Raw genomic sequence first — 15,436 nt, 5'->3', positions numbered from 1 at the left:
ACTATTGTAGACACAAAGTGTGTATTGTGTGAGGAGCAATCCGGAACTCTTCTGTACTCATACACTTGCTGGCAAAAAAGCAAACATTCATCAATGTACATATACATCGCAAACCGTTGTAATTCTGGGATAATTAATCATGTGCTGTGTTTGCAAAGCACGAAGGAAGGTGACTTGTTCAGCGCTCTCAATCGAACTCAAACAGTACAGTACAGTCTACTGTCCACGGCTCCGCTCATAAAGCAATTAAAACTGTAACAGTCTGTAAATCATTCAACATTTTCATCTAAACTGTTATCTGTACTTGTGTTCTATGGCTCCTTTTTACATATTAACTCTACTGTTCTCTTTTTTTGCTATCCTTGTGTGTGTACATTGTTAATAAATAAATTTATGAATTATAATTACATATACTCACACATGTATAAGAATTTTCATGCATACGAAAACATAAATGATTTTCAAGTGATTTTGAAAAGAAAACATGAACTTGAAGAAAATAAGAGTACAGTAATATGTATAGGTCCTGTTTAAATGTGCACTGTAGTAAAATGTGCAGCACTGAATGAAAAAAATATTTACAGTATATTTTCGTATATATGGATTCTGAATACATATATAATTCTGTAGAACTCATATATATCAATTCTAAACTCTGCACATGATCTCACTAGTTTACATATTCCGCATATATAAAATGACAGCACATTTTCAGATGCATATTTAATATTAAATCATTAACTTGCAGAAATTAAGACTATACTGTATAGATATACTATAGATCCACGTTCAGAATTGAGAAAAAGAATAAACACACTAAATTAAATTACATTAAATACCACGGGCACTTTTTTCCCCACATCTTTGTCACATACGTGAGAAAACTGGAGTACACTGCATATTTTTTACACCTAATATGCTTGCGAATAGGTATAACGTATATGATTCTTCATATGTGAATGTCGAGTTAAAATGAAAAGTTGATAATATGCTGGAGTCATTTATTTTTTTGGCATACTTTAAATGAAAAACGCTATCTTCGTTTTTGTTTGAACTGGAATCAGTCTTTGGAGATAACTGGAGTTCAGATGTCAGCTGTGGTCAAGGCAGTGGCATTGAAGAAAACCTATAAAAATCTCTGCATGTCACATGCATGGACATTGCTGCAAGGAGGAATATTCACAGCTGTATTGTAATACGTACAGGATAGCTGGAGGCTGTAGATAATATTAATAATAATAATAACCAAGAATGATGTGGCTGATATATACTTTTTTACTTACTGTATTTGGGTTTGCATTGCTGTTCTTGAAAGAAAAAAAGCAGAAGCCTTGGATGGAAAACTCCCTCCCAAGTCTCCCTTCATTTCCTGTGATAGGGAGTCTTCTCAGTCTCTGGACTCACCATCTTCCACACATTCACTTCCAGGAGCTGCAGAAGACATATGGGCCCATCTACTCACTCATGATGGGCTCCCACAGCGTCATCATCGTCAACGACCATCGGCACGCTAAAGAAGTGCTTCTTAAAAAGGGCAAAACGTTTGCTGGAAGACCCAGAACTGTGAGTTTAAATTGTCTCACCTAAATATTGCTTGTTTCGAGCAGAAAAAAGTTTGCCCTTTTTTTTAGTATGTTTCAGTAGAAACTGTTTTACCTGAAAGTGTTTCTTTACAGTAATGTTTCTCACTCGATCCTTTTGTGATTTCTTTCAAGGTGACTACCGATATCCTAACAAGAGATGGTAAAGACATCGCCTTTGCAGACTACAGTGCCACGTGGAAATTTCACAGAAAGATGGTCCATGCCGCACTGTGTATGTTTGGTGAAGGATCCTCTTCAATTGAAAAAATTAGTAAGTATTTCTCCATTCATTTGAATTATATGGGTTTTACAACTGATGTCCCAAGTGTGATGTTTTTGTAGACAGTTGCATTTTTTTTTTTTTTACTGCCACAAAGGTGAATGCTTATTTTAAAGCACCAGGATTATTCTGTAAAAGCAGGCCTGCCACTTGCAGAAAATACAGAGGACATCACGAGTGTCACGTGTCTTTGTCCCTGGCTTCACGACAGTCTGCAGAGAAGCCATCTCCATGTGCAAGACCCTGGAGGACCTGCAAAGCACGGCCGTCGACCTGGCCCCAGAGCTGACCCGCGCCGTCACCAACGTCGTCTGCTCCTTGTGCTTCAGTTCGTCCTACGAGCGCGGAGACCCTGAGTTTGAAGCCATGTTGAAATACAGTCAAGGCATAGTGGACACAGTGGCCAAAGACAGCCTGGTGGACATCTTCCCCTGGTTACAGGTATAGTGTATAAATAACATTCATTCATTTAGCTGACACTTTTCCCAAAAGCGACTTACAATGGTAAGGTATTTACAGTTATTTACCCATTCATACAGCTGGGTAATTTAGCTGGAGCAATTCAGGGTAAGTACCTTGCTCAAGGGTATTACGGCTGGAGGTGGAAATCGAACCTGCAACCTTTATCTCCAACCACGATGTTACCAGCTGTCCCAGCTGTATAAAGCTGTATAAACTGCTGAAAAACTGGAGTTATCAGAAGAGTGCAGTTTTCTGCCAGGAATTTGCCTGTTTTTTGTGTCTGAGACTGCAATATCTCTTCACAGAGTACGCAAATAGATCTGTAAATTTAGCATGTTGTCAGGGATGTGTTACCTGCAATACGCTTAAGTTTACATTAACTTGTTTATTTGATGCTTTCCTCCCAAAATGACTTACACTTGTGAGCTACTTACAATTATTTACCCATCTATACAGCAGGGTAAATTTTACTGGAGCAAGTGAGGTTAAGTACCTTGCTCAAGGTAGGATTAGCATCCGGGTCCTTGGAACACAACATGAGACGTGCCACTACTCATGCCCATATAAGTTTATGGTACATAAATGATCTTTACTAAGAAGTACAAATCATATTCTTACAACAAGCTTATTACTTGGAATTTGATCCTTTGACTTGCAAGTCCTGAATCAGTTTGTCTAACTGTAAGCCATGATTTGTTTCCAGATATTCCCCAATGAAGATCTCAGAATCCTAAAGCAGTGTGTGGCTGTTAGAGATGACCTTCTTCAGAAGAAGTATGATGAGCATAAGGTACAGCACTCCCTAAATGCAGTGTTAGACCTATGCACAAGACATTATTAGTTAAAATTCCGGTCTTGATGATATCGTTGTTGAATCCCGTCTTTGACTGACGACGACGGCTGTTGGAAGGGCAACGTGCTGTCATGGAGGACATTCTAATGGTTTTCGGCACTCTTGTGGTTCCACCTCCAGGCACAGTACAGCAAGGATGTGCAGCGGGACCTCCTGGATGCCCTGCTGAGGACCAAGAGGAGCTTAGAGAACAACAACACCATGACCCAAGACGTGGGCCTGACTGATGACCACATGCTTATGACTGTCGGGGACATCTTTGGTGCTGGAGTAGAAACCACAACTACTGTTCTGAAATGGTCCATTGCTTACCTCATACACAACCCACAGGTCTGTTCCATCAAATTTTTCATACTGATCTATTTCAACAGCGGGTTGTTTTGAACATTTCTCATAGCTTGGATGGTTATGGACACAGTGGTTTTTGAAATCGAAGGCCAAGTCTGCCTGTATATAGTTGGCATACTTATTTCAGTTTTATAGTCGTTTATAAAAAACATTAACTTTAAATTATTGTTGCACAGTGCTGTACAATGCTGGGAATATTGATAGGAAATCTGTTCATAATGGCCAGATAAAGTCAGACTGCATTGCAGAAGCTTGGTTTAATTTCTTTTTGCTCTGTGTCAGGTTCAAAAGAAGATTCAGGACGAGCTGGATTCTAAGATCGGCATGGAGAGACATCCCCAGCTCCGTGACAGAGGAAACCTGCCATACCTAGAGGCCACCATCAGAGAGGTGCTCCGAATACGGCCCGTGTCTCCGCTTCTCATACCTCATGTGGCCCTTACAAACACAAGGTATGGTGACATCCCACTGCTGTAATGAGATGCTTAACCAAACATAAAAATGTCACTTTTTATTTACGTTTTCATGAATTCTCTTAGCAAACTCATTGTTTATTTTAATTGGCAGGATCAAAAGAATGTTCTTAAATCACAGCTAAACTAGGAAGGCAAAAAAAGGTTTTTTTAATTTTTTGTTCTAAATACTGTCAGAAATGTCTGAATATTTTTGACTAGTACAATTATTACTCACGGTTACTACCGAAGCAGACACTCATCATTGTTATGTATCACTTATACTACTGACAATTTGGCATTAATGAAAACTTCCCCTCTTTAACAGTATTGGGAAATACATGGTTCAGAAAGGGACTCGAGTCATCATTAACCTCTGGTCTTTGCACCATGATGAAAAGGAGTGGAAAAATCCAGAGAAGTTTGATCCAGGTAAGCCAGGGGTTTATTTTGAGCTTATTTATGATTATGAAAGACATTCTAAGGCCTTTTCAAAAAAGCCAGCATTTGGTCTTCAGTAATGGGGGTGGGGGATTTACATTTGTTTATTTACTCGATACTTTCCTCCTTACAATGACTTGCCCATTTATACAACCAGATAATTTTTACTGTGTCAATTCAGAGTAAACACTTTGATCAACGTTACAACAGCTGGAGGCGGGATACAAGCCTGGGTCCTAAGCCAGCAAGGTGGCAACACTAACCACATTGCCAGCTGCCCCCACTTATTATTTCTGTTCTTATCTGTCATTCACCTTCTGTAACCACTTTTTTTTGGTCAGGGTGGCAGTCTGGAGCCTATTCTGGAATCACTGGGTACAAGGCTTGGGGTGGACCCCGTAGATGACACCAGTACATCACAGGGCAGCCACACACAGTCACAAACTACAAGTGATGTAGACACACCAATTCACCTAAACTGCATGTCTCTGGACTGTGAGAGGAAACCTGAGCACCCAGAGTAACCCCTGCAGACACAGGGAAAACATGCAAATCTGGCCCAGGCTGAGCTAGATTCGAAGCTATACTCAAAGAGCTCAGGCACTGTGAGGCAGCAGCACAACCCATAGAACCACCATGCTGCTCTTATTCCGTTCTTACTCTTCCAAATGGTCTCTTGTGTGAACAATTTGTGCAGAACGTTTTCTGGATGAGGAGGGGAACAGCGTGGGTTCCCCATCTGCCAGTTACTTGCCATTCGGGGCAGGGATCCGGGTGTGTCTTGGAGAGGCTCTGGCGAAGATGGAGCTGTTCCTATTCCTGTCCTGGATCCTTCAGCGGTTCACACTGGAGGTGCCGCCAGGGGAGCCCTTGCCTGATCTGCAGGGGAGGTTCGGCGTGGTCCTGCAACCTCAGAAGTACAAGGTTAATGCCAGGCTTAGGGCTGGCTGGGTACAAAAGTAGCAGATTTTAGAAACTTCAATGAGCTTTGTAAATACACGTAATAATTCAAGCAACACTACAAACCATAAACGTCATAACATTTCTCACATAATTCTGTTTGTAATTTTCCACGAGTCTGTAATGGCTCTGTAGTTTTTTCCTTAACAGGTATCTGAGTTTTATCATTAGCAGAATATGCTCATTAAGCTAATCAACATGTCACATCTTAGTCCAGTTTAGCCATCACAGTTACTAAGTTTATGTTGACATAAGTACAAAATAATATTGTCTCCAGAGTATGTTTATTGAACATATAGCATTCCCAATATTCATATTCTGCTGACATTTAAAAGGATACCACCATGAATGATAACAAATGGATTATATACAAAATGCATACAGTGATACAAAACTCGTTCAGTAAAACCAGCAATTTCCTGTGGAGAAGGGATGGCTTTAATATGAATTTCATGATAAATGTTTTAAACATGTAATCCACTGTACAAGTAGGAAAAAAGTACAGTGACAAGTCAACCTTTCATTAAACAATTTTCAAGGTATTTCTAAAGGTGGATTCAGCTTCAAACTAACAATCTTAAAAATCCTATAACAAGAATTGTTAATTTGTTCAGAAATCTGGACAAATTAATTGAATGTTTATAACTTTGGTATGCATACACAACATTGCACAGTCGTCAACACTAAGTGGTTAAAAATAAATGGCGATGGAAAAAAAATCATGAATATGATATGTATTGAGCTCTATAATTTTTGCACTTTTGTTACTGTTTAAAAATAAAACATCTAATGGAAAACAAGCCTCATATATCATCTCCCCAACTCTCCAGTGAAATAAAAGATTTGATTTTAGGTTTTCAGCCAAAACATTATAGAAGCTATACCCAGTATAGATGTTTTTTGGTACAACTGATGTGAAAACACATTTTATAACTACCACCTTTGAATTAATCTTTGTAAGGTTTAGCAGTGCAAAGCCTTTGTACTAGTGGGTGTTTTGGACTGTTGTATCTCACATCACTGCGATTCACACTACTAGGTCAGGGTGAATCAAATGAGAACAATGTTGGCTGTTGGTGGGACAGGGTCCTGGAGGTCCTTCAGCTCATCCTTGGAAGTCTGATGTGCTTTTACAATTTATTATAGAGTAACTGGCAAAGTTTTTTTCTTCCTAAAAAGGCTGCATATCAAAGCACAACTAGTCAATCATAACACTTGTCTCTACTCAAGATTTATTTCGCTAGGAGCTGTTAGTCACCAACAGTTCTCATTTTTAAGACGAACACGAGAGGAGTCTGTGAACTTCGAAAGTGATAATCCTACTTTGAGGCATTTTGCTTTGTAAGCTCTCTTGTCATTTAAGGAGGAGTGGGTGATCAGTACGACTTTTTAAATTCATCTTTATTTTAAATATTGGCTTACTTGGTTTGAGGGCAGTTTCCCTGTAAGGCTTAACAGATGGATATAACTAGAATGGTCTTCTAGAAGGCCAGATTTAAAAACTTCACTCAAGCAATCCCAGAGGAATAAAACAAAGGACAGTTCTTGAAAGTGCACAGATTAACTTCTGCAACAAAAACATTTTCCCCACATCTTTCCATTAAGTTTAAAAGAAAAACCTAATCACTTTCATAGAAAATCAAAACCTGCATCAGTATACAATTCAGATTTGAGCAAGCACTTACTGTATATGGAGGTTGAAGGCACACTGCAGCTAGCAATGTAATCTCTATTGTATTTAAAATTAACAGAAACCTAATCAGTCAAACAAAAGATGTAGAAGTCTGCAATAATATGTAGTGTTTTGTCAGTTAATGTAATCACGTGAAAACTAGTGAGACTAATATTTTATCAACCATTTTCTGAAGTTCATTGGCAGACAAAATGTGATGTGAATTAAGACACTTTGTACAAATACTGAACTGCTACTGATCTTTAAGAAAATTTAGATCCATTATCCATAAATATATCATGTGCAAAATGTTAACTAAGCATACATCCATTTGCTAAATACATTTCCCCTTTACAGTAGTAACAAAGCAGACAATTTGGTTACAGTATAATGGGGTATAGAACCCATGACAATATGGTGTTCTTACTGCTAGTGCTTCTTAAGTTGTAGACAATGTTAAAAAGCGTGTAGCTATGTACACCACCATTAGTCTTCCGCTAGCAAGGCACATGTCCAACATTTCACAACAGACAACGTTTGGTTTGAAGAGCACAGCCCACGTCAGGAGAGCCGGCTATGGCATGAAACAAACTGGGTATCGCTTGCACTGCACGCTCACAAAATAATTAAAATTTTCATCAACACCCCTTTCAGTCCTGGTGAGTAGGTCCTGATTCACTCAATAAATACAAGCAGTAGCATCACCACGAGCGCCACGCATACCATTCTTAAACTGGGTCTTGGTTCTGTCATCACATTTGAATTGTCAAAACAGGCACTGGGGAGCCCATCCTCTTGCTTCTAGAGCAGCTTCTCTAGTCGTGACAGGCAGCCACAGACCATGAAAGTGCTACTGTACAGAAGGCTTAACTGGACTTGAGAGTCTGGTTCATAAAAAGAATGACAGCAACATCACGCAACATACTGTAGGAAAGTGCGAGGAGTCCATGTTTAACACTCTGTCCTGTTCCTTCGGTAATGTGCTTTGCGCTCAGTTCTGGGAGTCCATGCTACCTGCTTGGTTCGGCCCATCCTGTTCATTGATGGTGTGCAAGAGCAGACAGACGGCATGCCGCTCCACCCGGCCCTCTAGCTGGGCCTGACCCAGCTCATCATCCCCGGCACCACGAAGGCTGCAGGAAGCGCAGCCGTCGCAGAAGTCCTCCAGTCCCAAACTGTCACCCAACAGCTCGTCCAGCTCCCGCAGGCCTTCACCCTCCGGCACTTGGTTGCACACGCAAACTTCAATGCCCGAGTCACCTGTAAAGCGCCGGTGCCTCCCCACGCTCCTTTCCTTGTCCTCCTGGCAGCCCTCAGGGCCAGAGTCCCTCAATGGTTCCTTCTCCGGGCCAGAAGCTGCAAGATCCGGGTTGCAATTCTCTGAGCCCAGCTGTGCCTTGCTGTCTCCTTTATGGATGTAATCTGTTGGGTGGCTGTGATCCTCAAGGCTGTGCCTGGAGGACAGTGTGTCACAGACTGCAGGAGCTGGAGGGGTCTGCATGGGTGGCTGAAATCCGTCTGGTTGTTCGCTGGTCAAGGGACTGGTTCCAGCTGGTGGGCTGGTATTCAAGGCACTATAAGGGGGAGGTGGGGTTGAGGGCCGGTTGACTACTTCCTCATAATCAGGCAGGAGGTAATTTGGCAGAAACCCTATAATAAGAACAAAACACAGTTAATGTAATTATGCTCTTTTTTAGATTCAGTCTATTTCCACAGGAATGAACAAATGCAAATCTCAGAATTATCAACTTTTCAAGTTAGTCTAACTCAAATTTTCACTTTTTTAAAAGCTTTTCTGCATTATACCCAACCTCACTGCTGCTGTAACTCCCCTTGTTGTATTTATTAAAAAAAAAAAACATGTCAAACACACAACCAAATCCATGTTGTATATAGAAAAAATACAAGGTCATACCTTATGAAAAACAAAAATAATTCAGTTCAATTTTCTATTTATTTCTACAGAGCAAAAATCTCATGGAATACATTCAGTGAAATGATTTTATAGTAAAAAAAGGTACATTGATCTGACAGAGCACAAGATATACCAAGTAGTTCAAGTTTTTCCATACAGCAATAGGATGAATGCTTCCTCTCTGTACTTGTTGCTACAAGTTCTTGTTGCTTTTCACTATTCAAGAGAAAGCAGACAGCACCCAGTCACATGGCAAGGTGAAGAGGTCAATAAATTTCAGAGCAAACAGCATCTGCGGCCAGGAATGCAGCTGGCTAAGACCAAGCCATGTGGCTGATCTTATCATGCCTAAATGTAGTGGAGGAATGAGCCCCAGCAGCATAGAGAAGGGGTCATTTGGCCATTCCCTCTGGCTGTGAACATGTGAGCTGGTGTTGCAACGTTGGCATGGACCCAGGTAGCTGTCCTCCATAAGTAAGGGTTTACATAGAAGAAAGTGGGGAGAAAACAGGCCGCACCTAAGTGTATTAGTTATGAGTGATTGACCGCACTGGACAAAGAAATTTATCCGAGGGCTTGAAGCAACAGGTCTGGAATGGCATGCTGAGGAAATCAGGTAACTCACTGAAGTAGAAGGGCAGAGATGTGTAGTTATGTGCCTCCCGGTAGGCGATGAGGTTGATCTCATGCTGCCGTTGCTGCTGCTGCAGCCGGTGCTTTGTACGCCGGTGGTGACAAATGCAGAAACAGCTCAGGATGAAGATGATGGCCCATACCAACCAGAACCCTGACAAACCAACAACTGCTGTCAGTCCAGTGAAACTCAACAATACAATTCTGCTAAAAGATACATGCATTTCTTTAATGAACCTTTCAAATAAAATAAAAATACTTCACATAACCTTGTTTAAACTGTTAGTCCTTTTAGTATATCCAAAATTAAAGTCATTTAAGAAAAAGAATACTACATAACATGGTGTATGATGTAAAGTTGAAACAAGGGTTCTTACAGTATAGACAATTTATACATATGTTTTATATCTTTGTTTAATGATTTAAACATGAATATTAGGTTCTGCTTCAGGTCCAAGGATTAGGGTTTAAACCTGACCCAAGGTCCACCTTTATAGAGACAGCATGTTCTCTTAAGACCCGGCAGAAAAAGGAACATATGCACCTGCTTTCCATAACAAGAATATAGAAAACAGAATTTGCACGTTCTATTCGTGTTCATGTGGATTTACTCAGTGCTGTGCCAACCCCACACAGTCCACAGTGCTGTCAGTTTTTATGTTGTTTTTTTGCTGAATCTCTGCAAGTGCACCAGTTTACATATACTGTATTAACAGTAAGCATATCTGCTCAATGAACTCAGCTCTTGGTGATAGTCACCATTAGGGTGTCAACAAGATTACACTATAAATCAGTAAATTACACCAAAAAAAACTGCAATTTATGATGTCAACCAAAGAAGACTGTCCCCATCAGATTCCCATTAAACACTGGTATTCTGTTACATCAGAGGTTCCAGTATTTTTTAAAAAAATAGCCAATGGACCACAAGAAATTTTAAGATTTCAACTAAGTTTTGTTCCTAAATTTAAGGTCAAGCTAAAAATTTTGCCTAAACTGTCTGATATATGAGGGGGGCGCGGTGGCGCAGTGGGTTGGACCGGATCCTGCTCTCTGGTGGGTCTGGGGTTCAAATCCTGCTTGGGGTGCCTTGTGACGGACTGGCGTCCCGTCCTGGGTGCGTCTCCTCCGCCTCCAGCCTTTCGCCCCAAGTTGCCAGGTTAGGCTCCGGCTCCCCACGACCCCGTATGGGACAAGCGGTTCAGGAAGTGTGTGTGTGTGTGTGTCTGATATATTCTACAAGTCATCAAAAGGTAACATATGAACAATTTAAATTAAAAAAAAAAACAAAAAAAACTGTGCATTGGGTATTAAGGTAATATTATTTTCCAAGTAACCAGGTAAACCACATCTCCATATGTTTGAGCGGGACCACTTGAACTACATTCCTCTAACACAATCCAGTACTGATGCAACATAAAATCTGTGTTTGAACATGAGTACCAAGTAACACACTTGTGTGATAGCCTTATTCTCCGGCAGTTAATCAGTTCAAAGCAACAAATCAAATTTTATAATTACAGAACTATTGTTAAAACTTTAAGTATATTCAAGTATAATTGTAACAAATTATAGCTTCAGTAGACTGTAGCATAGTCATAACTTGTAGTACTCTTTTTTTTATTATTATTAGACATATCCACACAGGTGCTCTGTCTCCACAGCAGAATGCTCAGGAGAGGTGGGAAGCCACAGTGTTCTTTGTTTTGTTTTTCACTCCACTATTTGGAACTGGTTTACTCTATTTAGTTATTTGTTTATATGACTTATTACTGTAATTGCTGATTATTTTCCAGTAACCCTATTTAGCATTCTACAGAGACATTCTACAAAAGTTATGCAAAAAATAGAGCATCATGCAAAATTTCTAAATGTTACCAGAACTGTACACCCATGCTACAGGAAAGTCAAAATTTCAGATATTACCAGTTATTGTAATGCAATAAATTTAGGATCTCCATTACTGTCCAGGTTAAGGGAATAACTTTTGTTCTGTTGTTGGCCGTACATACAATTGCAAAAGTTTTTAAAAGTACCAACAGTTGCTCTGTAGCATGTCTTTACACAGTGCACGTCTTTAGCCATCTTCCACTTTCACCAGAAAGGTACTGGTGAAACGATGTGCATGTAATGTGCCAAATATGATGAGCAATTGAAAACAAAATCAATGGCTACTTACACCAGAGCTCATAGTAATAACTGCAGCACTGTGACTGTCCACAGCAGTGGCCTGACTCACATATGTAGCTCTGATTGTTCACTCCGTCACAATACAGCTTACTCTATAAGAGAAAGGAAAGGGTTACTTAGAAATACAATGTGCAACATTTCACTTTTATTTCTCACTTAAAAATCTGAGACAGATGCTAATGTGCAACATACAGCATTCACAAAAAACTATGAAGAGAGTCCAAAGTAGAGCTTAAGACAGTGGAATGATGTATAGATATTTCATGACAGCTATGCCACATACTGTTATTTAGGTTGGTTTTTTTTAATCAATCATTGCTTCGGGTCACTTTCACAAAACATAATACCTATAAGAAAAACTAGGATCTGTCTATATTTTAACTCTACACAAAGGATTTGCAGAATTTTAAAATTCTCTTTTAAAAAGGTAGCAGTATGAATGAGATACAACAGGAATCTCAAAATCACTTGACAAAGAACCAAGTGTATACCTATTTTTGCTCTAGTTTTGTTACTGTTTTATTCAGTTAAAAAATCTATTCATACAAATTTAGCCTATTAAGTAAAGCTTTTATAATACTAATACACAGGACAGCAAGTAGCACAGTAGAGTCATACTGGCATCCATAAAATTCACAGTATTCACCAATTAACATTTAACACTGGCCATGGTCCGTAATGCATTTTAAAAAAAAATCTCAACTACAAAACGATCAAGACGCAGTTTCTGCAATTACTTTGCAATTCCTCGACTGTTACTTGCCACCAAAAATGCATTATTGCATAAAATATTATTCACACCATTACCTATCAGACCTACAATAAAATATATCTGAGCTGCGCTGTGATTAACATTTTTTAAGGGTGGCAAGCATACACATTCCGGTAAGTACCTATAAATGATCAGCAGAACAGACTAAACTAAATGGTTCAGGTAGTACTGTGACCCTCCACCAGAAAAACAGATTAGGAAAGATATAAATGAACAATAAAGACTCATTTATCTTGGATTACCAGGCATCAGAGTAGCTAAAATCATTACTTTGTACTTGAAGGTGGGCTTTATACCCAGATCCTTCTTCTGTAGTACCCTGAATTGCTTCACTAAAAATTATGCAGCTGCAATAATGGGGTAAAATTTTTTAGTAATTTGGTATACAAACCTAGTAAAATGTTCTTTAGAGAAAAATGACAACCAAATGAATATGATGAATCTATCAAAACACTTTTTTTTGTTTTTCTAATCTTTTTGAAACAAATATTTCTAAAAAAAAAAAAAGTGTACTGGAGTTCTAAGTCTTCAAAGTGGAATAAATGATTCTGTCCATGGGACTGAACTTCTTTGATCATTCTTAAGTAGGAATGTGCAAAAGTATTAAGTGAATAATGCTCTTATAGTTAAATATATTTAGTACCAGCCTGCACTAACTTACACTAGAGTTCTAAAGCAATATCACCATCTTCACACCTTAAGTGCTGTAACACAATGTTGTCACAAAGTGTCAATGACATTTACAGTATAAGAACTTCAAGGCAAGCTTAAAATGACATGGTTTTGAGATGGTAAACATTTAACTAAGCTCTACAAAGCGAAAATGTGCCACCTACATTTTAATGAGCCCAGAACTAGTGTTATGCAGAAGGAACTTTCCCCGGAGTTCAAGAACCATATAACAGAAACCCTCATCAAAATAAAAGTTATGTTTTGTATTTTCAGTGTATCGATTGCCTTTTAACACCATGACTCACAACACTGACAAGACCGAGATTTTAAGCAAAAACTATGTCACCATTTAACCTTCTTCTACAAATTTAGAATACAAAATGATGCCTAAAAATGGAAATTAAAACTGGACTTAGGACTCTGGCTAAACTGTAATGAAATTAATCACGTATGAACCTTGAGTGTGAGTTTCGTACAAGCAAACCCTCCTTTACAACAGCACGGAGCATAAAGTAAAAATATGCATTTAAGTGAAATTAAGTGCAAGATAAGCCAGCGGAGCTGGAGTTGGGTTGTACCGGTGGAACAGGCACATCCACGTACGGATCGCGAGGACCTTTGCCAAAGCGGCAGGTAGCATACTGGCATCACACTGGTGCCCGAAACCCATTACATTGATGCTGCTTATGGCCTGTGGTCCCACAATGATCAAAACGCACGCAGTTCCAGCAATTAATTCACATTTCCCCAATTTTTACTTGCCACCCAAAAAGAAAAAATGCATTATTGATTATGCTCAAAATACTGTTCACACAATAAGTTACCTTGATTCTACCTCCTTTGCATACAAACCTATATACACATGTCATGGATACCATTTCTATAGAATTTCCACTGACACTGAATACAGTCATTTTTACTAGTCTAATGCTGACTTTACAGAGAGTGATTGGTATTTCTGACTGTTGGCTTGAATCTCACTCGTCAAGGTACTGACCCTGAGATGATGAGGATACTCAAATCTTATAATTTTGCCCCCCTCCCCCCAAAGACCCTGCTGCTGCTGTAAAAAACAGGTAAAGCTCCGCAAAGTTGCGAATGTCACAGGTAGAGGTGCCAACTAACGCTGAAGGAACGTTAGTAAAGATGACAAGAGGCTCTTCAGGCCTCGCTCTTCCTCACGCGCCACGGCCGTTGCTGAAGTAGCAGCGGAACGAGAAGTCGCGCTGCTCTCAAGCTTTTTTTCCACAAATAAAAAATATCACTTTCCAGTGATTCCGCACTTGCGGTTTCAGCTTAACGACCATGTTTGCGCTAACACTACAAAATGTTGGACATTTATGCTTTTCTATAGCAAGTTACAGAGGGTCGACGAGTCAGAGTGTCACCGGTTCTGGGGTCAAAACTTTACTAGCACTGCGAAACGGAAACAACACAGCATTAATTAATTTAAAAAGGTCGGTAAGTCAGCACACACAGCTAGTCGACAATTCACAGCAGCAATGTTAGAAAATGTGTCAGCAGTCGCCCACAGATGCGTGAGGACACCGCTCCCGAATTCCCGTGCTGGAAAGTGTCGCTGAGGACGAGCGGCCGGCTGCCTCACGAGCCGAGGCTTGTTGTTAGCCTCCTAGCTCGCTCTCCAACTTCTCACCTCCTCAGCCGCAGTCGCGCTGGGACTGACGGAGCCGACGTAGAACAGAAAGAAGCCCATTTTCTGAGCAAGAAACACGGCCCCTTTCATTCCCCCGGCTTCGTCCCGATGTCAACGCATACACTGCCCAGAAAAACAGACAAATAGATCTTAAAACGTGCCCAAAACCTCAACGGAATCCCGAACTACATAACTAATTAAGAAAGGACCTTTCTATGGCACCGCCCTCTCGCTACTTCTTGGTACTTCTTAATTGGACCATTTTGGGAGCGCACTTCCTTGGTGCCGTTAAGAGGTGCGTTTCCATTGGCTATATCATCTGTCACTCAGCTGCAAGACGCGAACTGCCTCTTATTGGAAGTCCGCTTCTGCTGGGTGTGGCTTTATAGTTCTTGATGACGTCGTGGTGGAGGTGAGGTCCGGCAGCAGTGACGTAACAGGAAATCAACAGGTGAGAGGGGCCAGTAGTTTTCCCCCCCCCCCCCCCCCCCCCCCCTTCTTCATGCTGGTGAATCTGATAACAAGGGTTTAGACAGTGACTTGGGTCTG

General features: G+C 40.2%; 2 protein-coding genes across 2 annotated transcripts; one reads left to right on the top strand and one right to left on the bottom strand.

Annotated features, from left to right (window-relative positions):
* The first annotated feature begins 1,172 nt into the window (after positions 1 to 1,172).
* cyp17a1 (cytochrome P450, family 17, subfamily A, polypeptide 1) lies at positions 1,173 to 6,846 on the top strand. Its single transcript, XM_018751020.1, has 8 exons — positions 1,173 to 1,563; positions 1,716 to 1,854; positions 2,075 to 2,304; positions 3,029 to 3,115; positions 3,299 to 3,508; positions 3,809 to 3,978; positions 4,307 to 4,410; positions 5,117 to 6,846. Exons 1-8 carry the CDS (start codon positions 1,252 to 1,254, stop codon positions 5,380 to 5,382), a joined length of 1,518 nt encoding a protein of 505 aa, XP_018606536.1. The 5' UTR covers positions 1,173 to 1,251; the 3' UTR covers positions 5,383 to 6,846.
* Positions 6,847 to 6,994: 148 nt separating this feature from the next.
* wbp1lb (WW domain binding protein 1-like b) lies at positions 6,995 to 15,221 on the bottom strand. The gene is made up of 4 exons (XM_018751021.2): positions 14,888 to 15,221; positions 11,779 to 11,881; positions 9,592 to 9,753; positions 6,995 to 8,701 (listed from the first exon to the last, which is right to left on the bottom strand). The coding sequence occupies exons 1-4, from the start codon at positions 14,975 to 14,977 to the stop codon at positions 8,043 to 8,045; spliced, it is 1,014 nt and encodes a 337-aa protein (XP_018606537.1). The 5' UTR covers positions 14,978 to 15,221; the 3' UTR covers positions 6,995 to 8,042.
* Positions 15,222 to 15,436: the final 215 nt, after the last annotated feature.

Source organism: Scleropages formosus, chromosome 16 (genome assembly GCF_900964775.1).
Source record: "Scleropages formosus chromosome 16, fSclFor1.1, whole genome shotgun sequence".
Taxonomy (NCBI): domain Eukaryota; kingdom Metazoa; phylum Chordata; class Actinopteri; order Osteoglossiformes; family Osteoglossidae; genus Scleropages; species Scleropages formosus.
The sequence above is the reverse complement of the archived record's forward strand: the minus strand, read 5'-3'. Positions and strand labels throughout refer to the sequence as shown.